Source organism: Coptis chinensis, chromosome 3, assembly GCF_015680905.1.
Source record: "Coptis chinensis isolate HL-2020 chromosome 3, ASM1568090v1, whole genome shotgun sequence".
In the NCBI taxonomy this organism is placed as follows: Eukaryota; Viridiplantae; Streptophyta; class Magnoliopsida; order Ranunculales; family Ranunculaceae; genus Coptis; species Coptis chinensis.
In genome coordinates this window covers 119214958-119240859 of record NC_141458.1, presented here as the reverse complement: position 1 = coordinate 119240859, position 25902 = coordinate 119214958, and the positions used below count along the sequence as shown (strand labels likewise).

Sequence of the window (25902 nt, the reverse complement as noted above, 5' to 3'; positions counted from 1 at the left end):
TGTTTCACAAGGTTCAGTCAAATTGCTCACCCTCTTTCAAAAACTCAAAATTTGTTAGTTGGGTAATCAGCTATTCAGCAAGTGGGCTGGTACAGGCTGGGTAACGCCAAGGTGTGGATCCCCATTAGTTATTTACGAATAAAAAATATGCAACCTTTGCACGGAGCCCATTTCTTCAATAGGCTCTGTATCAGGTTGTCTCTGTCTGTGGACCTGTGGCGATCTGTACTAATGCTCTTGCTCTGAAATCTTCAACAGATTTACTCCATTTCCATTTGTTTAAACTTTGAAGAGTACAATTTATTGTTTCATAAATTCCTTTACCTGCAGTTCAAGTGTTCAACTAATACGCTTGCTCAACAGATTACAGATTTACTCTATTTTCCTTTGGTTGAACTCTGAAGAGAACAATTCATTGTCACATCAATTCCTTGACCATAAAATATCCTGTCACACCAAATCATCCTAATAGACGTATCCAAAAAATAAAAAAACACATAGTGAGGTTCCCTTCATTTCTCTATGCCACAGCGCTGGTATTGTTATGTACTGATGGTAATTTCATTGCCTCTCAACTATATGAATATGCTTGTCCTCTCTGCGATTGAGAGATTTCCAAAATAGCTGGAACTGCCAAATGGGTTGAGCATCTAGGTATGCATGACAAGAGAAGCACCAAGTTGATAATTCAGTAAATCACTGTAACCAGCAACCAAGATAACCATAGAAGCCCTTTAGAAATCTTCCACATGCATAAATTATGATACATGAAGAGAAAATATAATAATGGATACATGTGACTTACTAGAGAATGGTTTCTTTCACGATAAGGAAGTGGACATCTTTGCAGCACAACAAAACCAGTTCTCCGCTGGATGGTGGCACCCAAAAGTGCATGCTACTCCACGTCGCCACATATTAAAAATTGTACCTTAGGATCAACAGCTATTGCATCATACTGTATATATTACCCAGCAAGAAAAAACAGAGGCTAATAAAATGAAGGCTCTATGCCATCTATCTTACAACTGCATTTCTCTCAAACGCTAATAAATATATAGCTTGTTCTCGTTTCCTCCAATCACAATGTAACATCACAACGTATCCTAATATCATTTTCTCCACATGAATGGAATACAATAGATTAGTATCTTTTTGGCCTAATTGCAATTATACGCTATCATAGTTTATCAGTAGCATTAACAAACTATAGAGTGGTATTACACAAGCTATTTTATTTGCAAACAACAAACCAAATTCCCTTCCCGTAATTGGATCCAAATGGATTTGAACCATCAACCTCTCAATTAGGAGCGCTCTTACCATTTCGAGCTTATGAATCAATTCGAGGAAACACATTCACAGACATACACTACCAAAAGCGCTCATAACCAAACAACTTGCCTTTGCTCCATTTCTGCATAACCACCCAAAAAATCAGCTCCCTAAATCTCATAACTTGCTCAACCCTACAGAGAAGTAAAGGTAGAATGTTGATGCCTAAGTTGAAATAACAGCTGATAATCCTATAGAGCCAGAGAGTGGTCTAGCCCAAAATGTAAATCATTATCCAGTCCCAAACAACTCCAATATATAGCAAATTAAAACAAAGCATCAAGTCATATATATGGGAACGGCAAATTGTTTCTATGTAACTCTACCTCACGCCTTACAATTTATTTGGTTGACACCAAGTGAAACTGTTCAGATTTAAAAGAACTAAGAACACATGACTAAAATAAATCAAAACCCTATACCACTACTCAATTAGTTAACTATGACCTTCTGACCACCTTCCACCAAGGATCCAAGAGGTTAGTTTTTCACGATCCAAATATCCTTCAATGAGAAAAGGTACCCGGACATCTACAATAGTCTGCCAAATACATTCGTCATACCTCCATTTCTACATGTCACGCATAATTGGATGTATTCACATGAACTATGCAAGACAAACAAGGTTTTGGGCTGCAAAAATGATTAAAATTATGTCCTAGACGAACAGACATTTTTTCCCGTTTTTTTTTCCTGCTTAAAAGACATTAACAACTAAGACATTAAAAGACATTAACAAGTTACAATTTCCATTCCAACAGACAGAGCAACCAACCTTAGCATAAGCTTCGTAAGCAAAAGGGAACCAGGTCAATGAGTTTCGGTCCAATAATAATAAATTAAAAAAAGAAAGAAAGATAAACAAATTCCTTCCCAATGATTGGCAACACCAAGCAAAAGCAAAAAACGAACAAAGAAAAGAAACCTTCATCACTTTTAATTCCATAATCCACCGCCTTGGCTAGGGCTGGTCATCGAGCTACCCGAGTCGAGTTTTGCTATACTCGAGCTCGACTCGCACATGCAAAAGCTCAACTCGAACTCACCTTCGAACTTAATATTAAAGCTCAGACTCGACTCGTCTAGTTCTACTAATAGACAAGCTCAACTTGACTCGACTCGTTTTACATAACGAGCTCTAGCAAGTTCGAGCTCGAGTTAAGTTATGCTCGTTTGAACTTAAACTCGAGCTCAAACTCAAAAAAATATATATATAACATTAAAACTAGTATAAATTGTAAATTACAGTTGAATAAAAAGTATAAAATGACATATAAATTATAAAATATATACTATGTATGGGCTTATAAAACAAATAGCTCACGAGCTTCTCGAGCCAAATCGAGTAGCTCGTACTCCAACTCGAACTACTTGCTATCTAGATTGAACTTTAAATTAAACTCAAGTTTGACTCATATTTTTGTGCGGATGAGCTTGAGTCGAGCCTTTGACGAACCGAACTCAAATTACTCACGAACAGTTCAATTCGATAACAAGCCCTAGTATGATTATGGAGTTCTTAGAGCATCTTTAAGTGAGATACTATCAAATTTCCGAAGAGACACATGTTAGTGAAAACACCAAACCAAACACCAAATCAGCCAAAATTTGGTTCCAGCTTTGGTGCTATATCAAATCTCTCTCAAATCACGCAATTTTTTGAACACCGCATAGGTTTAGGCTAGAGTGTGGGCTTCAATCATGCGGAGATTTAGAAAGAAAAAAATAAAGTGCGGTTTCTGGAAAACCACATGGGCTTGGGCTTTTAAGAGGCCACCGCGTCATTTGATATTAAATATTTGATGTTTATCCTGAAGTTAGATAGTGTTTTTTTAGTTTGGTGTTTAATTTAGTTCAAAAATTTGGTATTTTCTTAATTTCTCTCCTAAAAATGCTCTTAGTCACCATAAAATAAAATTACCCTAAAAAGATCGGGACCTTTTCAAAGATTAGTAGGTCAAAATAATTCATTTTGCTTTGACAGCTCTTGCATAATGACCATTCCACATATAAAACATGACTAAATTTCACAAAATAGATAATTGATAATTGGCAATGATTAAAATTAGGCACTTAGTTTTATTTAATTTTTGGTAGTAAAACAGACCTGGGACAAGGGATATGGAGAGTATGAAACCTAGCATACAAACATTCCAACTCCTTTTCTCGCTCCTGAAAAAGGAAAATAATAGCATTCAGCTTTTAATCTCAGTGTTCTGTTTGGTTCGGTGCACCGAGTTGCAAATGACAAACAGTTGCAAATAGCATGTGATTGTATTACATCTGATTACATTACATCCAATTTACTTGTGTCTGCAAGTGGATGTCACGGAAACTACTTGTATAGTTGTCACGGAAACTACTTGTATAGTGCATATAATTACAACTTGTTGCATCAACCATAGTACAAAATATCAGGATATGAGTATTTATCAATATTCAATTTCTAGATATGTATCGTAAATATATCCCTCTTTGGAGATATTTGACATTGTTTCATATGCAAATATCGTAGATATATCCAAAATATCGACAAATATCGTAGATATTTCTTGATATATCATGATACATTATTTATATTTATTTAAAATATAATAGTAAATATTAAATAAAATAATTATATACACAAAATAATCAAATATCTCCAAATATCTCAAAATATCGTAAATATCGTCAAAATATCACCGATATTTGCAATCGTATATATCTCTGAACATATCGAACATATCGTGATATTTATATATTTTTTTTCTGAAATCTGAATAGATATCCCCAAATATTGCGATATATTGAGATATTTTGTACTATGGCATCAACCACCTATTTACATTTTGCTACCAAATACTGTTTTGTGGGTGGTTACATGGAAATAGATGCAATTCCATATAAATACATCGAACCAAACAGAGCATCTAATAATTAATAACTGCCACATTTAATTAGTTTGAATTTCTGAGGACTGGTTGCAATTTGGTCTAACCCTAACTTTTTATTAGAAAGCAGACAACATAAATACCGAAATAAACAAAACATATATTCATTCGCACCAGCGACTTCTACCAATTGCTGTGGCTAAAAAAGGACTACTCAGTTTGCAGTAGCTTCGGCTCAAGCAAGTACTGCTAAACAAAGTTTAAAACTCTTAATGAAGAAAAAACTCGAATCAAAGTTTAAAAACCAATTACCTAGTAAAATTATTCAAACAAACACCAAATAAGAAAAATGAACTAAAAAAAATGTGAAACTATTTTGGCGGTGGTGATGCTCATATTCTATGGGTGTATATGGAGTCTGTCATGCAATAGCATTAGCAAGTCAGTACGAGGAATTTGTATAATCATAGCAATCACCAATAAACCAGTTTCTTATCTCTCTTTAATCATAATCGTAATTGTAATCAAAGCAATTCTACTACCTGATAAATTAAAAAGAAAAAACAAATAATATATAGGCTCAGACACGCACAAATACAGTCATCAAAATTTTATGTCATAATTAAATTAAATAAAAGACTCAGTATCGAGAAACGTTTTCTGTCATCACAGCCACAGTTCTCACAGAATTTGCAAACAGAGAAAACAAAAACAAAAAATATGGAGGCGAGCGTAACCCAAATCTCTGAGTTTTTAAATTTCGACAGATAAAGGCTTTAATCGCCACTCATCCATATCAGGGTGGTTATTTTACATTACATCGGTTGATCGATCCAATGCAAACAGAATAACAACCACCCTCAAACGAAAAGGAGAAAAATAAATATTTAACGAAAACCAATTGAAAAATAAATCTATGAATATAAGAACCAAAGTTGCATATGAATCAAAAACAAAAGAGTTTAAACCTTTAACTGAAGATGTTCGTGCGGTGAAGCTCTGTTATGAGTTTGCGTTACTTTATATAGACAACCAAGAGTCCCAAATCTAGTAACTTACAAAATTTCGGACTTCGGGGAAACCCTAACCCTAATGGGCTATCGGTTCTATGAAAGTACGTATCTGTCCTTTGGGTGATAAGGAGTAAATAAGAGCAAGTCCAATGAAGAGCAGCTATAATGGGCTGCTAAAAGGTGTCACGTAGGTCTTTTAGCAGCTCAGCCAAATTTGGCAGCCCAAATTCGAAAAACCAGTCCAATGGAAACTTTTAAGAATGTTAAGTTCGGGATAATGGATCCCAACGGCTAAAAACGGCTAGTTTTTCTGAAATTGCAAATTTATACAACTACTTCACACAACTCTCTCAGCATTTGCTCCCAATTCTCATACAATTTCTATATACTACAACTACAACAATCACTGCTCCAAGTATAACAATGAATCCAAATAAACATGCAACCACATCAAAATAAAATAAATCTACAAGGTCCGCCAATTTTTTAATTCAAGAAGACGAGGCTCTTTGTAAAACGTGGATATATGTTAATGAGGATCCAACTGTTGGTGCGGGGCAACTAGTCACACACTATTGGGAAATAATATTAGAGAAATTTCGAGAGAGAGTTGGCGAAAACAACAAAAGAAGCAAGGATTCGGTGTCCACTCGATTTGGACACATCCAAAAAGCTTGCAACCGGTGGGCGGGAATTATCTCGTATTCGGAGAGGACGCAAGAAGTGGCACAACGATCCAAGATTGGTTGGTCGAGGCAAAAACAACATATATGTTGGCTCATAACACACACTTTTAATTTGAGCATTGTTGGGTCCTCCTAAAGGATAGCCCAAAAATGGAATAAAGAATTGGAGAGTCGGTCCACAACTACATCGAGGAGACGAACGAACGTCATTCTCGATGTAGATGACGAAGTCATGCCTTCAACACCTACAACGCCGTCGGCAACTATTGGTGTCGTTCCAATTGATCCATTTTCTACACAAGTTGGGGATGGAAGTGGAAGTGGAACCAAGAAAAAACGACCATCGGAACAAGGGGTGAGAAAGATAGGATGAAAGAAATAGGAGAGAATTACAAGATGATGGAGAAGTATTTGGCACAAATGATGAATGCCACCGCCGATGGGGTGAAGATGATGGAGCTCAAGAAGTGGAAAGAAAGACAACAAAATATTAGCACAAGATACTTCTATTCTTGAGCCAAAAATTGTCGAATACTTCAAGACGATGAAAATAGAGATAATTTGCCAAAAGAGAGAGAGTATAACGTTTGGAACTCCAAGTGGTGCTTCTAGTACTTAGATTAATTTCAATGTTGTTTTAGTTATTTCATTTCCATTATTATTGTTATTTCATTTCTATTATTGTTGTTAGTTCATTTCCAATATTGTAATTTCAAATTTAGTTTGAATTGTTTTGAAACAACATAAAGTCAAACATAGATAATACTCAAACGATATAACAAACATATATAATACTCAAACTACAAACATATAAATACTCATACTACATTCATTGTAGGGGTGATAATTTGGCCCTCCGACCCTCAACCCGGCTCTCAAAAATGCGCGTCAAAACCCTCAAAAGTTGGCCCTCACAGATTTGAGGGGCGGGCTGGCCCGGCCCTCATGCTTGTTAGGGGCGGGCTAGGGTCTAGGTTCTGGAGCATAGGCCCGGCCCAAGATTTCCAGCCCCCTTCCAGCCCCTTTTTTTTTTTTTTTTTTTTTTTTTTTTTTCGATAAGATATATTTTATTTTTTTACATTATATATGTAGGGTACCACAATTATCTCTATTTGAACTAAATATTTTCACTACAAATGATGTTTAATAATAGTAGTTTACCACATATCATATGGGGTATTTTGTAATTTGAGTAAAAGAGGTCAAATATAAAAAGAAAAGTGAACTATGATTATTTTGTGTAAACCCAAAATAGGAGTGATAATTTATGTATTATACTATAATTATCTAAATTTTATAAAAAAATCATTAAATTTGTTTTCAATAGAGAATAAATTATAACATAATATAATATATGGACTTTTGTAATTGATTTAATGATATGTATATAAGTCATACATAAAGCAAATCCAACCTAACAACATAGTTAAGTATGAAAAATGTAGATGTTTTAAGAATATCATCTCTTCCACCATCTCTATATATTTTTTTCTAAAGATATAAGAATTAGTTTTGTATACTTATATACATATCATTAAATCAATTTAAAAAAAAAATCACAAAAAAAATAGTAAACTAGTGAAGTATAATTAGACCGGGCCCGACCCGGCCCTCATTTGGCCCTAAAAAATGAGGGTCGAGGGGCGGGTTAAGGGCTTGAGTTTTCATGCTTGACCATACTCGACCTCGCCCTCAATATCAAATAAGGTGGGGAGCCGACCCGGCCCTCAATCATGAGGGCTTTTATGGTTTGAGGGGCGGGCTAGCCCGGCCCGGCCCTTTTATCACCCCTAATTCATTGATCTGCACGAAATAGCCAAAGGTGATTGATGAGGTCAACTCTTAGTTGAACATTAGTTTCTCTGCTCTGAATGTGACGAAGTGTATTGAGTCTTCTTGCAATTTTCTCATTTCGATTCCTGACAACATACAATGCGACTGGTGGCTCCCAATCCATATCAATTTGCCAATCTTCAATATCAATCTCTCTCGTTCATCATCGACAATCATATTATGTAAAACTATACATGTTTTCATTATCCGATTAATATCATCCCTACTCCACATTCGCGTCGGACTCTTGATTATCCCCCATCTAGCTTGTAAGACACCAAATGCACGCTCCACATCTTTGCAACACGTTTTTTGCATCTTAACAAAAAACCCCTCTATTTGAGTTATTGGGTGAGGGATTGTTTGTACAAGTGTAGCCTATTTAAGATAAATCTCATCGGCTAGATAGTAACCCATTTTGTAATGGTGACCATTCATGATTTAATTGCAACGAGGAGCATCACCATGCATAAGATTGTCAAAGAGGTGAGAACGTTGAAGCACGTTGACGTCATTGTTTGAACCCGTCATACCAAAAAAAATGTGCCAAATCTACAAGTCTTGATCGGCAACGACTTCCAAAATAATTGTAGGTTTCTTCTTATGTCCTACATGTGTACTTTGTCATGCCGTAGGGCACATTTTCCATTGTCAATGCATACAATCCAAACTTCCAAGCATAGCCGAGAAGCCACGATTTTCACCTTGTGCAAATAGACGTTGAATGTCTTCTTCATTTGGAGCCCTCAAATATTCTTCCTTAAAGACCACCAACATGACACCACAAAAATGCCTCAAGCTTTTGAAAATAGTGTTTTTTGCGATTTATACCTATTCATCCCACGCATCCGCACCACAACCATATGCAAGCAACCACCTTTTGCATATCTGTCAAACATGGCTTTCCAATGCCATCAATCTTGTATGTGAAATACTTGTCATGGTTGGAGATGACTTTCAAGATTCGAAGGAAGAGATGGTGGTGCATCCTAAACCTCCTATGGAAGATATCAAAGGGATACTTCGGGTATTGCACGAAATAATTCTTCATAATTTTATTGTGAGTGTCGATTCAATCGCTATAAATATACTTTCTACCGGGGACCGAGGCTTGATGATCACACGTAGCTTTGTGCATGTCTTGCAACAACGAGAAAATATGTACGAACATGTTCTAATCATCATTCATCATGTTCTCATTTTCGGATGAGGAACTTGATTCAACATAGCGATAAGAATAAGCCATTTTGAATGTGAGAAAAAAAATTGCAAAGTTAATAATGAATGTGAAAAGAAAGGTTGCAAAGTTGATAATAGTAATGCAAAAAGTGTGAGTGAAGGCAAAATTGAGAATAATAATGCAACAAATGTGAATAAAGGTAAATTTGAGAAATTTGTGGTCTATAAAGTTGACACAAGAAATGAGGTTGGTGGTTGAAGAGTTGATGGTTTAGGAGTTGAGGCTTGAGGCTTTGATGACAAATAAATGCATGTGAGTGAAAAATTGATTGAATTTGGCTAAGTCTAAATCGGGTTGAGTGTCTGAAATGTACAAACGGCACAGTGTCTGCCGTCCATCAATTTAATTAAAATGGGAGACATACGTCATAGTTTCTGCCGTTTGTACATAAATAACTAACAGACGACAGATACTATGTCGTCCGTCTTCCATAACTTATTATGGCAACTGCTAGCGAAGGTCTTAACTTTGGCTAGGTTTTTTGACTCCTTCCAAATTTAAGACCCTTTTAGCAGCCCCATTGGAATGACATTTTTGTGGTTGGGGTGCTATATTTGCCTTTAGCAGCCCATATAACCCCCCATTGGACTTGCTCTAATAATAACTCGGTACTTGATCTAGTGTTCCAGAGTCCATACTAGAATCTTTTTTCATAAAATCCATTCAACTCAAAAAAGTAATCTTATGAAAAAAAAATGTTATAGAACGAAAACTGTTTGAAAAGAGTTACTAAAATTTAAACTGTCAGACACCCCAAAGACCCAACTTCAAAGTTCAAACAATCAAACGAAACATTTCACCAAACCGGATTTTGTCCAAGCCTCCTCGAATGATATTGCTGTCGATGTATGGACTAGGAAGGTAGCTTGATCTAATAAGGGGCTATGCAAACTCTAAAATATTTATGAATAATTGTTCGTTTGTAGTAATCAAAGCCTAGGATCCATATAGTGCGCACACGTAGATTACACAATCCCACCATCCAAGCCTCCAAGGTGGCGATTAGATTTTCCACATTAAAAAAAAAAGAAAAAAAAAAAAAGGGTTTTCCTTTCGACCTCGCAACACTTTTTTCCCATGATTATGAGCCAAAATCGTACGGCTCAAGTGAAATTCAAAGGCTAATTTCTAAACATTGTTCTCCCATATTGAATGTTTTGAACAATCTCCACATAGCCTTTGAAATCAGTCTATTGTGTAAGAACCTAAATCCCCACATAGAAATGGCAAATAGGTTTGGGCACTTGAAATACTTCGGTTCCAACAATCTCCCTAGAAACCAATAGCTGAAAATGAAAAAAACCAATCTACACATAGGTGTTGTAGTTATCTAACTTAAAGTAGTTGATATGCTCTCTAATGAGTAATAACGGCCACATTAAATTAGTTTGAATTTATGAGGATTGGTTGCAATTTAGTATAATCCTAGCTTTGTATTAGGGGATATTTGTTTTTTTTTTAGTTAAGTTATAAGAGGGTCTTATAAGATGGTCTTATAAAGTGGTTTGTTTTTTATTTTAAGTTTCTCTTATAAACATTTGTAAAGATAGAAAAAACAAATACACGACATTCTATAGATGGTTATTTGACAAATATAATCCTGCTTTACATCACATTTAATTTGAATATATTAATTTGAAACAAGTGTATAATTTGATTTTCGGTTTCAAATTAATTTTGATAATTAGAATATCAATTTTAGGAAACTACCTTAATTGGCAGTGGTGGTGGTAGTAGTTTTAATAGTACGATGGTGGTGGTAGTAGAGGTGATGATATTGGTCTCAATAGCACGGTGGTGGTGGTAGTAGTAGTAGTGAAAATGGTGGATGTCTTAATAACACAATGGTGGTGGTGGTGATAGTCTTAATAGTACGGTGGTGGTGGTAGTGGAGGTGATGATATTGGTCTTAATAGCAAGGTGGTAGTGATGGTGGTGGTGGTGGTGGTGGTGGTAGTGGAAATCGTTGTGGTTTTAATAGTACGGTGATGATAGTGGTGATAGTCTTAATAGTACGATGGTAGTGGTGGTGGAGGTGATGATGGTGGTGGTAGTGGCGGCAGTGGTGGTGGTGGTTTTAATAGTTTGGTGGTGGTGGTGGCCGGTGGCTAGGGTAATAGAGTTATTTGGAGAAAAAAATAACGAAAATGGAAGAAGAGAGAAATAAAGCTAGGAGTATATGGATGGGGGTGTTTAAGTCATTTTTCAAGTTATAAGACTTATAGAATTAAAGTAGATCCAATTTTGGTACTTATAGAATTGGAACCTTTTATAAGACATTTATAGTAGAATGTCTCTTATAAGACGCAAAAAACAAACAAAAAAATGTCCTAAATCATTGGGCCACATCTTATAAGAGGTTATAAGAGGCAAAAACAAATGACCCCTTAGAAAGCAAACAACAGAAATACCGAAATAAACAAAACATATCTTTGCACTAGTGACTTATGCAATTGTTGTGGCTAAAAAGGGACTACTCAGTTCGGATTGGGTTAGTTAGGGCATCTCCAATGGGGGTGTAAACAGTATAAAGTGTAAAATTTACACTCTAAGTGTCAAAAACTCCTTCAAATGGGGGTTATATATCGTTATTAGTCAATAGATGGGGTGAGAAATTTCTCATTAGACTATTAATTGATAAAAAAGCCCGGACGCCACTTATAGCAACATCTGTATAACTTAAAAACTCGGGCATCACTTCAATTGACGTTTGAAGCTTTATTTTTTTGTTTGTGATGGTCTAAGTCTGTCGCTCAGTGATTAATAACTTATTGCAAAACACGGACGTTGTTTTGAATGACGTATGAAAGTGGACCACTAACGGGCCAAACTCTTATTTTTTCATTATTTTGAATGAGCTGTGATAGTTTAAGTCCGTTGTTATCTCTTTTTACACATTTGTCTCCACCTACCATTGGAAGAGCCACAAATAGAAAATATATACTTTATGTATTTGGGAGTTAGATAGAGTGTATAATCCTAATGACGTCTATATATAGCCTATGTGGATGGGCGGATTTTTACCCTCCATTGGAGATGCCCTTATATAGGTATATGCTTAGCGTAAAATATAAGATGCGTAGTGATTAAGCTGCGCGGTCCAGCTCAAGAAACATAATATGGGCAAATAAATCCTGGTAAATATAAAATATGAATAGAGCCCAGACCAAATAGGAAAAACGTACCCAGCCCAAATTGATGCGATGGTAGTTTAGTAAATAATAAGTAAAAAAGTGGGTACAATGTAAAGGTTGTAGCCCTAATTCCATGCTTGATATATTTAGAGTTTCGAAACGATAGGGGTTTTCTGAACTCGGCAGCGGCAAGGTAGGTAGGTACGTACACAGAGAGATCAAGATTAGTAGCCGCCATGGTTCTCAAGTGAGTATGCATTTCTTTATTCAATCTAATAATCTCTGTTAATACACAATGAGACAGTAGTGGTTTAGTGTTGTTGTTGATGAGTAATCTAAGCACCATGATTGAAGTAAGAGTATGTCGATGGAAAATGAAATGCATTTTAATGTGGTCAGTGGTAACAATATAAACTAAAAGAAATAAAATCTGCCTTGCTGGACACAAAAGCTCAAAGGGAGATAATATTGCCTTGTACTCTATAATAATATTCTTGTTGGAGTTAGTATTTTGGAGAAAGTTTTAAACTGAATTTGTATGTTTGGGTATTAGGACTGAACTCTGCCGCTTCAGTGGGGCTAAGATTTACCCTGGTAGGGGTATCAGATTTGTTCGGGCTGATTCGCAGGTAAGTTGGGAGTTATATTTTATTTTCTTGTCGCAGTTTTTTTTTTCCCAATTTTATCATAGTTTCCTTTTCGTGTTTCAATATCTTGCCTGATTTGTTCATGTAGGTCTTCCTTTTTTTGAATTCCAAATGCAAGAGATACTTCCACAACAAATTGAAGCCATCAAAGCTTACCTGGACAGCCATGTACAGGAAGCAGCATAAGAAGGTCTTTACTTCTGACACGGCCATTTTCTTACAAATCTCAGCTTCATTTTTGTTTTTAAAGGTTGTCCATTTTCTGAATTTGTTGATTGATTATTCTGCAATGCTTCAAGGACATTGCTGCAGAAGCTGTGAAGAAGAGGCGTCGGGCGACCAAGAAACCCTACTCGAGGTCCATTGTTGGTGCTACCTTGGAGGTGATTCAGAAGAGAAGAACTGAAAAGGCTGAAGTCCGTGATGCTGCTCGTGAGGCTGCTCTTCGGTAAGGTTTCTTTCCATCAGTGCACTTTTGATCCTGTGGCAGTGAGTTAAGGTTGTTTAGTGTTGGAATTTCTGAACTTTTTCTCACTGTTGAACAATTTCATGTCTTCTGCAGTGAAATTAAGGAGAGGATCAAGAAAACTAAAGACGAAAAGAAGGCGAAAAAGGCGGAGGTGATGGCCAAGTCACAGAAGAGTTCGGCTAAAGGTAATATGCCCAAGGGTGGTGCACCCAAGGGCCCAAAACTTGGAGGCGGTGGTGGGAAACGCTGAGCTAGCATATCTTCTTTCACTGGTTTAATATAGTGGACACCTAAATATTGGTTTTTGTTTATGAATTTTGTTGTAGGGTGATATTAGTTTTGTTGCTTATGGTTTCATTATGTTTGGATATTTTTACTTGTGAACTGTTTTCTTTCTCTATTCTTTTTTTCGATTTTGGTTTTGGATCGCTAGCCTAAAATCCTAGATACACAGATTCGTACTGTCTCCATCGCTTGTATGGGGAATAATTTTATAAAGCATCTAGTTGTCTGCAGATTTCTTTTTAAGGTTTGTAAGGGTCAATGATGTGTGTAGTTGTGGCAACATCAAAGTGGTATCTATATCGGAATGTTGGCACCTCTGTATCAGTTTCTACTTTCTAGTGGCATATACTTCAATCAGAAAACCATTTAGAGTTTTGTGGTTTCACCGTTGAGTAAGTATTAGTAGTCATTTATTCTACAGTATTGTAAAGGTCGATGCATTTACTCTGTTTCATCCTAGTTAGTATTTCACAGGAATGAATTCTTCACTGATAAAGCAATGGAATAGATTCATATATAACTAATGAAAACAACAGAAGTCTCTGGAATTAGCTATGCGACTTGCTGATATCTGGATTCCATTCTAGTAATTTAATAAAGGGTGAACTAGTATTACCCACTATTAGATGAGCCAATTAGGATTTCTCCCCACTAGATGGGAAATTAGGGTCTCCCCCCTAAATCAGTCAATCCACTTTGATTTTTTTTGTGTGTATTTAGGGGGGAAATCCTAATTGGCTCATCTAGTGGGGGTAATACTAGTTAACCCTTTAATACTAGTTAACCCTTTAATAAATCTTAAATTGATGAGGGTGATTTCTCATGCACACAACATCAGATTGAAAGTGGTGGTTTAAAAGTGTTTCTATGAGCTCGATGTTGTAGGCAGCCTTTGATGGGGAAACTGTTTAGCGTGTTTTTAGTTAAATTAGAGATAACTAGAGAAATGACATTTTCCTGTGTGAGGATCATTTTACTGTCTTTATTAATAAAGATATTTTTAGAAGTCGAAGGAAGAAATTGGTATCAGATTTGGTACCAAGTATTTGTAAGTAGCGACTAAGCACCTACCAACCTTAGATTTTCTTCAGCTTAATCAAGTATGGCGTGCAATACCATATTACTATGTTAGGAAATCTTAAATGGATCCAAATGTCAGCGGCTTCCACAGTCATCTTTGAGTAGAGGTAAGCAACAATAGTGAATAGTGCAAAATTCTTAAGTCCTAACTCTTAACTGTGTTACATTTTTTGCCCCAATGATCTTTCCCACGTCCGATTTCAATATGCACTCACTAGCGAATGCTCATTCATCACAACGTGAATTTACTTTGGGCAAAAATCGATAAAAGAAAGTTGGAAAGGTGTGCAAAAAATCGATAAAAGAAAGTTGGAAAGGTAAAAGAATGACCAGCCCAGAAATGCGATTGTGTGAACCGTGGAATTCTCATTACACGCAATGTTCAAGTTAAACACCGAGTGCGTGCTAAATTGCTAACCGAGACTCCTGGCACTTGGCAGCAAGTTAATTTCAAAGCTAAATTATCCACAAGAATTTTGAGACTTGTCATGAACCAAATGGCGTAGGTGATCTGTGTTCATAGCAAGTGCCACATGTTGCCAATTGGTGAATGCGGTGATGAATTGATGATGCAAAGAAGGAAGTTAAGGTTGAATATCTGTCGTTCTGACGAGGGAGAGTAGCTTGTAAGCAACAAACAGAACTACTCCCCAGTCCCAACCGTTCCACGTTTAATTTCTGGACAAACCAACTAAATCCACTTCCTCACATAACGTGTTTTGGGTTTTTAACTGTTAAACGTGGCTGTCCCATTTGTTCGATTATAAACTTGAGCAGTCACAAGTCAACTCAGTGAACTCACAATCACGATTGCACCTTTTCATTTTCATTATGACGAAAATGCCCACAGTATTTTAGAAACACGGCATTGATATAAAATAATGTTTGAGAGGGAAAACAAAAGATTTTCCAATGCCACAGATCAGCCTGCGTCGTTCACATTTTTTATTCTTTTCATTACTATTTTTCCTTTTTGGTGACTTTTTCTTTTCCCGTTTTGTAATGGTAAAGTTGTTGAAAGACTTTTGTACTAAGACACAGGCCTCATTAGACATAATTATTTTGATAACTTTGTTTTCAATAGTATCTGAAACCGTGTGGACCAGGCCATCCAAATATGGCTAGCTACTTCGTGTAAATATTGAAAATTTGCTAGCTCCCTTCTTTGCTCGTGGAGGAAGTTCGTTCATGCCATTTGTAATTTCGAAGTCTTGAACAATGTTTATGCAAATGTTAATACTTCGACATTGTCTACTAATTAGAAAATGTGAAAGTTTTCATGCTATGCATAATGTGACATGAATTCTTGAAATATATATTTCTATATTATTTGGTAATATTGAAATTCCTAGCAAATCATTTAAATGCATTTAGATCCATTCCAGCATGTATTTAAAAGCGATATAAAGCATATGGCGATAAACGAAATTTTCATGATTGGCCACGATTAAATATTTGAAGAGGCAACATATATAGGCATATAGCACATGTGGTAGAACTCTGTCTGATCTAGGCCTTAATATTTTTTAGTTTCCACCTTGGTCTGACCCATATAAAAATTGATAACAAATTTGGTAATCTAAAAGACTATAACCACTGGATTTATTAAGTAACAATTTAATTTGTAGATTCTTTTCATTATTAGTTTATCTTCCAACCTGTTCTAATAATTGTAGATTTTCTAAAATTACTTCCTAACACCAATATTTACCAAAATTAAATAAAACTTGCTGCCATTGTTTAGGAAACTCATTGCCATTGTTTAGGAAACTCATTGCCATTGTTTAGGAAACTCATGCAAGGACTCTGCCACTGTCAGTACTTCATTTTATTTCTTTTGAGCTTATCTATGTTGATTCTCTCATCAGCTTCCTTGCCCACTTCTCCGCCAGTTAACAAAAAAAATAAATCAAATATGTCACATTTCCACTGAACCTTCTTGTCAGTTTCAGTAATAAAGGGACCCATCATATGATAAATTAAAAATCTTCTCTACTCGTTCAGGAGTCTTCTCTTTTTACAACTGCCAACAACTCCCTTCCAAGCCACTCTTCTTCTTTATCTATAACCAACTCCAATTTAAGTATTCAACAAACCTTTCTTAACTTCCTTCATTCATTCATTCAGAGAGAGAGAGAGAGAGAGAGAGTTAACATGGCTGGAGAAGATTTAGAAAGCAGGGGAGTGAAAAACAGAGGAAATGGAAACAATCCATCTTCATATTACTCAACTTATGAAGAGAATACGGAGAAAGTTTGGACATCATGGTTGATTCCAGTGTTTGTTGTGGCAAACATTGTTGTGTTCGTAGTTGCTATGTATATCAACAACTGTCCAGACAACATTCAGTCATTTGAACGGAAATGTTTTGCAAGGTTTCTTGGAAGGTTTTCATTTCAACCCCTCAAAGAGAATCCACTCTTAGGCCCTTCTTCATCCACGTAATGATTCTTACGTACCCTTTTATTTGTTATTTGTTATTTTCTTAGTTGTTTTGGTTTCTAGTGGCTTTGATTCTTTGATCTATGTTGTTATAAATGAATTTTGGTGTTTTGTTCTTGATTGGGAAGTCTTGAATTGAAGTGAAACCAGTGTGGGCTTTGCACTGTCTGGATAGTTGTTAAGCAGTTTTAGAAATTTGCATTCAACTTTTAATTCTAAATTTCTAATCACTTTTGTTTAAGGTTTTGTTAGACATTTTTTTTACGATTAATTGGGCAAGAAACTCAACAAAGATGGATGCCTCAGCCTATGTCGTGGTTGAGGATTTAGAAAGATGTCTGTTGTGTACAAGTCATAAGTATGCCTCTGTGATTGCATGACATTCTATCTTTTAGGCAGTTTTTGCATCTTCAAGTCCTATTTCCATGGGTAGGTCTCTCGTCGCCCCCCGTTATTGGCATCGTCACAGCCACATAAACTCTATCAAATCATTTTGATGTTCACGACATTAATCCTATAGTAAATAGTGGGTGATTTTTATGTAAGAACCTTGTCTTCTTGACAAAATTTACTAGATTACAATATTTGAATGTGCAAAGGTTAGTTTGGTATTGTAATCCATTGTTATAGTCAGTTTCATTGGTCGGATTTATCTTTCACTTTTATTTTCCCCTTTCTTTTTGATTTGAGTTTTCTTCAAATAGTTTGAGCTCTTGCTACATGTATATAATTTGCCTTTCATTAATTCATTATATACCACTCATACATTCACAGGTTAGAGAAGTTGGGGGGTCTCAAATGGAACAAAATTGTTCACAAGCATGAAGGATGGAGACTTGTCACTTGTATGTGGTTGCATGCTGGTATTGTCCATCTGGTTGCAAACATGTTGAGCCTGATCTTTATTGGCATTCGCCTTGAACAACAATTTGGATTTGGTAAGCTTTACATTTTCTACAATCTGAATTGTTACTTCTAATATACTGAAGCTTAATTATTATCTATGTAGTTGAATTTAACTCTTTGTTTTTAATTTGTTTTTCCTTTCGTCACGAAAAGTTCTTCCTGACACTTACGATATTTCAGTCAGGATAGGGATAATCTACCTTCTGTCAGGATTTGGCGGGAGTGTCCTCTCAACCCTTTTCATTAGAAACAGTATCTCTGTTGGAGCTTCCGGCTCTCTTTGGACTTCTTGGCGCAATGCTCTCGGAACTTTTACCAACTGGACTATTTATACCAACAAGGTCAGACCTACCCGCCTCTGCTTTCTATGAATGTTTAAAACGCCACTCATTTTGGTGAAGATATGTTATTTCGTGCATTTTATGCAAATTATTAATATGTTGTTTGCAGTTACCATGAGTTGAATATCTTACTTGGCTGTTCTTCTCCTGTAGGCAGCAGCAGTGTTCACGCTTGTGTTCATCATCGCTATCAACTTAGCTGTTGGAATACTGCCTCATGTTGATAATTTTGCCCATATTGGAGGATTTCTGACGGGTTTCCTTCTCGGCTTTGTAATGCTGCTTCGTCCTCAATATGGATGGATGGAACGTTTGAATCTTCCAGCTGATGTTCGTGTCAAATCTAAACACAAGATGTACCAATACGTACTGTGGATCATAGCTTTTGCGTTGTTGATTGCTGGGTAAACCTCAAAAATACAAACTCACACTATTGAAACCGTGTCCTGCAGACATTTGCATTTTTGTCGCAAATTAACTTAGACTTCTCTTGTTGCAAATATTGCAGATTTGTCGTGGGGTTGGTGATGCTGTTCCGAGGAGTAAATGGAAATGATCACTGTAATTGGTGTCATTACCTTAGCTGTGTTCCGACATCAAGTTGGAAATGTGACAATTGATGAAGCAGTTTCCCATTTCCTGTGATTATGTTATTTTTCATTGTACATGCATAGTTTATACACTATAAATTGGTTTGCTTTAAATTCTTTATATGAACTCCATTGGTGGAGGTTGTCTTAGTCCTCCTATTCTAATTAACCATTGTTTGAACCTATTGATGTATTACTACATATATATTTTTCCTGGTGTTAATTTATCATTCTTAAAGATGGTCTGAAGGAGTCTCTGCACTGCCATGACTAGGGATTTCAATGGATCGGTTTAGGTTGGGTTCTCGAAAATCCGAACCCAAACTGATAAGAAAATTAGGAACCTGAAACCAAACCGAACCGATAAGATATATTACAAACTGAAACGAACCGACCCGAACTGAAAACTCTAAAATCAATTAATTTCAACTACACAATTAATTAATAAATATATATAAAATTAATTATAAATATTACTAAAATGTCATATTAGAGCATTTCTAGGTAGTGGTAGTATACTCTTCAAATTTGAAGAAATTTTTTGAAAAATCTGGTCTCAAATTTTGACAACTCTAGGTGGTCGCAAATATCATTTGCAAATTTGGGATAGGGCTACCTTGCGCGACATTACCAATGTAAGCCCCAATTGAAAAAAAAAAAAAAACTCGTAGCGATAGTACCACCGGCGATGGTCGGGTCAAAGTCAAAAAAAATTGGGGTGACATTAAGAGGAAAAGGTATGTACCGTGAGAAAACATAGATATGTAAAAGTGTGGTGGAAATGTAATATCTCGCTCTGGTTTGGTATATCTGTGAAAAGAACGGCGGGGAAAAGAATCTAAAACAGTTGATACTTACAAAAGATAGCGGCAAAAGAAGAACACAAAGTTGTTGAAAGAAAACAAATGGCAAAACAAAATCACGGGAGCAAAGAATCCAACAACCAGCGGCAAGTCTTGGCGGGGGTAATACTACTCATGGAGGAAAACCACAGAATCGTTAATGGTAGGTCGACCGTTGATTTTTACTATTGCATTAGGGCGGTAAAGAAATTTGTTTCCAACACTAATCCGATGAAATTGGTAGTTGGAAGCGAGAGATGTTCAAGCTTGGAAGACGAAGTGAAGGGATCGCCGGATTACGCCCAATGGAAGGGCTCGAAAAATATCAAAAATGTGACTAGAATCTGGAGAACAACGGAGAATATGACAGAGCAATGTCAATGATCTTCGATAGTATAAAACCGGAGTATGATAGTATTATTTTATCTTATTGCAAACTTGTGTTTAAGTCGAAAGATGATGAAATCAGATTTTTTTGCAGAGGTTAAAGCGGCGATGAAGTCACTGGCCAAAGAAATTCATGAAAAAGTCAGCGAAGAAAAAATATCGTTCGAATGAAGTCAATGCCTTAGAAGAGATAGAGAAAGCGAAGATACTCAACCAAAATTGGAAGAGGCAAACAAAGCCGTTAAAGCGGAACCATCGAGAGTTAGAAGGCGAAAACAAAAACTTAACCGGCCGGACGGAAGAAGCGGAGGAGAGATCGACGAAAGAATTTGGGAAAGCCTGTGAGATAATGGAGGAACACAAACACTTAAAAGCAGATGTGGTAGAATTGAAGTCCCCGTGGCGACCAAAGATCGGGAACTTAAACGGCGCTTAAAAAGAGGTAGAGAAAAATAACATGTTTAATGACAAATTTAAACGGCGGCTCCGGCCAAGATCACGCGTGCAAATGGCACACGCGTGAATCGTCCGTAAGACAACCGACGGAGACTTTAATAGAAACGGGCGATGAACTAGAACGCGAGAAGATGAATTACGAGGATTTGTAATGAGTTGTATATGCGAAAAGTTGGGAAGAAACCATTGGATTTTCCCCAAACCAATGATCATGTGATTGCGGTATGTAATATCGTAGAGCTAAAAAATTCTTTTTATGAAAATAAAAATAAAGTATGTGTTGGCTATTGAATATCATTGTGATGTCGGATAACATACCTATATAAAACTTAGTGTTGTTGATTTATGAATGTAAAAGAACTAAACGCCCCATGTAGAGAAAAACCTCCCAATATAGAACCATTGGAGAAAGTTATTGAAAGGTAAAGGGGACATGATCGCCCTCCATGAACCTAGCTATTCAGGTGTTAAAATATTTGTACCAAACGCGGAAGCACGGCACATAACTGTTGGAGTTGTCGCGGGTTCAAAGTCGTCACCCGTGCTAATGGGACCAAACTAAAACACAACGTCATTGCCTTAGTAGTGGAATTAGCACGAATATTGTATTGTGGGAGTATTGCAATAATTGTTCCGAGCAAGAATAACCATCTTATTGACTCGGATTTTCGTAAAGTAGGCATGAATGCGACTTACTTGGACCGAAAAAGGCATAATATGAATTACCTCCGTAGAATGAACGTTAATGAATGACATTGTTTAAAGTAAAAGTACAGACGAATAGAGAAATGTAAATGACAACCAAACTAAGAGAATAGAAGTTGAATGCCTTTATTGATGGATAACATATAACGAACTACATAGATGGATAGATTTGTTATTGATGGAGTAATGTAAAATTGCAAAAAATTTTCAGAACGGTAAAACTTTATGCGAAGGTGGTAAGCATTCCATGGCTTTCTATTATTCTTCCGTAAATAGTACGGAGGAAATATGACCCCTTAGATGTTGGACGATCTATGATGTAGGGTCTTTGCCAATTTTCCCCAAACTTTCCTCGATTCTATAAGCTTTGGGTTTTACAGAGAACCCAGTCTTCAGAGCAAAAGACTTAGGGCGTATCTTCTTGTCGTAATTCCGTTTCATGTCGACTTGATACTTAATAAGTCATTGTAGTCCCTCGAGGAGCTTAACCTCATCAATAAGAGCTTTTTGACCGAGCCAAAGCAGCCGTCATTAGAACCTCGCTTCAACAATTGGCCGACCGAGATGTAATCGAAATCAGCCGTAGGTAAGGCTGCTTCGGCCACCATATGCAAGGTTAAAAGGTGATAATGCGGTTGAATACTTTGGCGTTGTCCTATAAGCCCACAAGACGTTTGGTAACTCCTTGACCCAATTTTCTTTTGCCCGTCACAAACGCCTCTTTAGGTTGGCCAAAATCACCTTATTGGTGGCTTCGGCCTGCCCATTGGCTGGATTGATAAAGGTGCGGAGAAGTTATGCCCGTATCTTCAAATTAGTACGCAATGCCCGGCAATTTCTTGAGATCGAATTGTTTACCATTATCCGATACAAGTGTCGCAGATTCCCAAAACAACAAACAATATTTCTCCACAAAACATTTTGACATTGGAAGCATGGATTTGGACCAAAGGCTTTGCTTCTACCCATTTGGTAAAGTAATCGGTTGCCACAAGAAGGAATCGTGATACTACCCGGAGCTTTAAGTAAAGGACCAATAATGTCTAAGCCCCATGGCAAATGGCCCGCGGCTTAGCATGGGATCTGGTCAAGAATGTAAGTAGTTTACTCATATTCGCGTGCTTTTGGCATGGCTCACACCTCTCGATAGGTGTTTTGCATCCTTTTGCATCTCTCGCCACCAATAGCCCATCAATGTCATAGCCTTATGAGGCCCACCCCTTTGGAGTGGCTTCCGTGATAAGTTGGGAGTGAATCTCTTCCAAAACTTGAAGTCCTTCCTGTTTTGAGAGGCATCGCAACATAGGGTTTAAGTCCGAGCCTTTGCGATATAAGTGCAAACTTCCGTCGGTAATAGATATCACCAAAACTTCCATGCATCGCGTTTGATTCTTTCAGCGAAGTTTTGGTTCCGGAGGAGCGAAGAAACTTGGCAAGTAGTCTATATAAGGTAGGCGCCAATCTGATGCGATCGGAGATTATCACCGGCTCGATAGTATCATATCGGGAACCCGGGACTATCATCCGCTTCATGTATCAACTCACTATCTGTTTTGGGGAGCCAATTCAGGAGGAACAAATGGATCTATAGATTCTAATGGAAGATCCAAAGTATGGTCATGTTGTGAATTTTCCATCTCCCTTTTCGCTTCCGAAGTCATGATTGGGCGCGATTATCGTGGGTAAGTATTTATTTGTTGCACAAGCAAAACAAGTAATTGCTTTCATGTACATACAAGTCATGAAATTCTTTTTCGTAAAGTCAATGCTTGGCTCTTTTCGGAACTCCACAGTGATGATGTCTTGACTCTTGCGCTTAACGGCGGGCGGATAGATAAGCCAATGAATCGAGATGACGTATGTCATTTCGGGTCTTTGAGTGATAGAGATGCTATCAAACTGTCGAGCAAGCAAGGCTATGTATCAAACCAAGATAAATCGCCATACAGTCATCTCTTGCTTTCAAAGGACCATGCAATAAACCGACTGGTACAAGGCGAGAATCGGTATAACCGAGCCCCGGTTTCAAAGTCGTTCTCAAGGCACAAACGACAGACCTCATACTCGGCCCGTTATTCGTTCGGGCGAAGCCAAGTCGCATTGCAGATTTCTCAATCTTCTCTCCACGGGTTTAACAAAATGCATCCAATTCCGGACCATTTATTATGGGAGCCATCCGAATAAACAATCCATAAGCCAATTGGATTGGAATTGCGTTTACAAGTTGGTCTTAAGCCCAGATTATTGGTGGCGAATGTCTTCCATAGATTCTTCTTGGCGAAAGAAATCGTCAATGGGAGAATCATCAATCGGAAAATCCTAGCTATCAAAGAAGCTAGAGCATGTCCTTTTCAGCAGATGCGACTTTCAAAAAACAATGCTATATGCACTAAGATAACTTTCCCATTCGGCTAATCCGCTTTGATTCCTCGTGCATTTAAAGATCTTGCGTAAGGGATACTCAATATAATAAACTCGACCAACCTCCACGAAGTATGGTTTTAACCGATGGCGGCATGAACCAATGCAAGTGCCATTTTTCCATCTTTGAATAACGAGACTTCAGCTCCGGTTAATGTCTTATCGATAAAAAGACGGTCTACCATCATCGACGAAAATAAAAATACTAACAACTTGAGTTGTAAGCCGCTAGGTACATGCCAATCGGGCTGATTGGAAGGACTTGTCAATATAGGAGGATGACCAAGTATTTCTTCAATTGTTGCAATGCCATCTCACAATCAATGTTCCAAGTTTCCGCTCCCTTTTTAAAGTCCGGAAGAAGGGATGACAACGATCGGAATATTTAGAAATAAATCTATGAAGAGCTATGGCCGACGGTGCAGCAGTTGAATTTCCTTCTTATTTTTGGTGATGGCATATCAATAACGCATCGATTCGATCGGGGATTAGCCTCAATACCTCTACGAGTCATGAGGTATCGAAATTTTCGAAGAGAGGCCAAAAGAACATTTGGCGGGATTGAGTCTCATGTTATACTTGTTAAGCCTATCAAAAACAAGTTGAAGATCGGAAAGATGATCACCGGTAAAGCTTCGATTTAACGACTATATCATCAATATAAGCCTCCATTATTATCCCCCCAGATCGGAAAAATTGTATTGACAAGCTTTTGATAGGTTGCACCGGGCATTTTTCGGACCAAAAGGCATAACGATTAGCGTAAAATGCCTTGGTCGGTAATGAAAGCGGTGAACTCTTTGGTCATCAACATTCAAAGAGATCGGTAGTACCACGAAGAAGCATCCATGAAAGATAGGCGTTGGAATCGAAATGGCATCCACTAGTTCGGAAATTCGTGGCAATGGATACGGATGAATCGGACAACAAGCCGTGTTAAGGTTTGTAAAATCAATACAAATTCTGATTTGTCCATTCTTTTGGCAATCGCGACGACATTAGCAAGCCATTTCGGTAAGTAACTCGTCGGATAAAGTTAACCGCAAGTAGCTTATCAATCTCCTCTTTAACTTTGAGCTTCGGATCGAGGTGCCATTCTTCTTGGTTTTGGCTTAACCGGAAACTTGGATCAATGTCAAGTTTATGACAAAAAAATGTATGGTCTATTCCCCGACATTTCCTCAATTTTCAAAGCTTAAGATAAACTTTATTTTCGTAAAAGGGAAACCAACTCTTGTTGTTCTATCGCTCGAAAGTTCACCGGAAATAAAAGTGGTTTCTTCATTTGAATCTCCTACTTGCACTTCCAAAAGTCGATCCACCGCCGGGCGGCCCTCGCACATGAGCCTCAATATTATAGATGGAGGCACGCGCTTGGTAACGTAACTTGGGCGGGGGCACTTGCAAGGATATTACCTCGAACTTCGATTGTTTATAGTCATCCATTGCTTTGTCATGACAGGGAATGGGCGGATACTGGTCACTACTGAACCTTGCAAATATGCCGAGAGAATGGGAACTTGACACACGATGAAATGTGGAGACTATCGACCCCCATGGAATGTATCCAATCTCTACCCAAAATTAGCGTTATAGTGGGATCGACAATCCATCAATAAGAAATCGAGCTCAACTTCTTTGTTCATTAATTTGATTGGTAAGGTAATTCTTCCAACCGGCTGAAGATGTTGTCGATCAAAACCGATGATAGGATTGTCTTGGCGATGATCATACCCTCGGTTGCATCGAGAATAACATCCACCGAAAATGACACCGAAGTGGCCCCTCGTGTCGATCATTACCCGTTGAACACGAGAAGCACCTATAGATTACGTAAATTATAATGCATCATAGTGAGGGTGATATACACCACGGAGATCATCATCGCTGAATCGGAGGGCTCTCTTCTTCGAAGTTTCGGTGCGGATTCCTTTGACAAAATCGACTTTGTTGATACACGGTTAAATTCACCAACATAACTAACTTTCAAACGCTTTTGATTCTTACTCGACTTTTGGAAAGAGACTCAACATGAGAATGGGAGACATTAATGACATGCTCATAAGTTGCAAAAGAATCGCCTGTTGAGAGTTTTTAAGTAAGATATTCGTTCAAAAGTCCTTTCTCCACTAATTTCTCGAATCCGACCCGGAGAGAAGCGACAAAGTTTCGTCTCATGGCCATAGTCATTATGGAATTTACACCACAAGGCTTTGT

The 25902-nt window shown here is 37.3% G+C and overlaps 1 protein-coding gene, 1 long non-coding RNA gene, 2 other non-coding genes and 1 pseudogene across 6 annotated transcripts; 2 read left to right on the top strand and 3 right to left on the bottom strand.

Annotated features, from left to right (window-relative positions):
• Nucleotides 1-243: 243 nt before the first annotated feature.
• Nucleotides 244-5320, bottom strand: LOC147513674 (uncharacterized). 2 transcript variants are annotated; one of them, XR_015215583.1, is made up of 4 exons: nt 5177-5320; nt 3443-3507; nt 806-1469; nt 244-699 (listed from the first exon to the last, which is right to left on the bottom strand). It is a non-coding gene; the product is annotated as an uncharacterized LOC147513674 (long non-coding RNA). The 2 variants fall into 2 exon arrangements; XR_015215584.1 differs by lacking the exon at nt 5177-5320 and adding an exon at nt 4383-5170.
• Nucleotides 4596-4685, bottom strand: LOC147513676 (small nucleolar RNA snoR8a). The gene has a single exon (XR_015219713.1). It is a non-coding gene; the product is annotated as a small nucleolar RNA snoR8a (small nucleolar RNA).
• LOC147513675 (small nucleolar RNA snoR126) lies at nt 4784-4883 on the bottom strand. The gene has a single exon (XR_015219707.1). It is a non-coding gene; the product is annotated as a small nucleolar RNA snoR126 (small nucleolar RNA).
• Nucleotides 5321-12203: 6883 nt separating the features above from the next.
• On the top strand, nt 12204-13630 carry LOC147513673 (large ribosomal subunit protein eL24). The gene is made up of 5 exons (XM_086596849.1): nt 12204-12361; nt 12668-12743; nt 12850-12951; nt 13061-13209; nt 13324-13630. The coding sequence occupies exons 1-5, from the start codon at nt 12351-12353 to the stop codon at nt 13478-13480; spliced, it is 495 nt and encodes a 164-aa protein (XP_086452975.1). The 5' UTR covers nt 12204-12350; the 3' UTR covers nt 13481-13630.
• Nucleotides 13631-16609: 2979 nt separating this feature from the next.
• Nucleotides 16610-19057, top strand: LOC147513672 (RHOMBOID-like protein 2; annotated as a pseudogene). The gene is made up of 5 exons (XR_015215581.1): nt 16610-17036; nt 17812-17975; nt 18124-18284; nt 18438-18688; nt 18793-19057. The product of XR_015215581.1 is annotated as an RHOMBOID-like protein 2 (transcript).
• Nucleotides 19058-25902: the final 6845 nt, after the last annotated feature.

Excerpts from the sequence above, each read along its gene's own strand:
- LOC147513673 (XM_086596849.1), top strand. Across the intron at positions 12,952-13,060 it reads ACAGGAAGCAGCATAAGAAG|GACATTGCTGCAGAAGCTGT; the intron begins GTCTTTACTTCT and ends CAATGCTTCAAG. Across the intron at positions 13,210-13,323 it reads GCTCGTGAGGCTGCTCTTCG|TGAAATTAAGGAGAGGATCA; the intron begins GTAAGGTTTCTT and ends TGTCTTCTGCAG.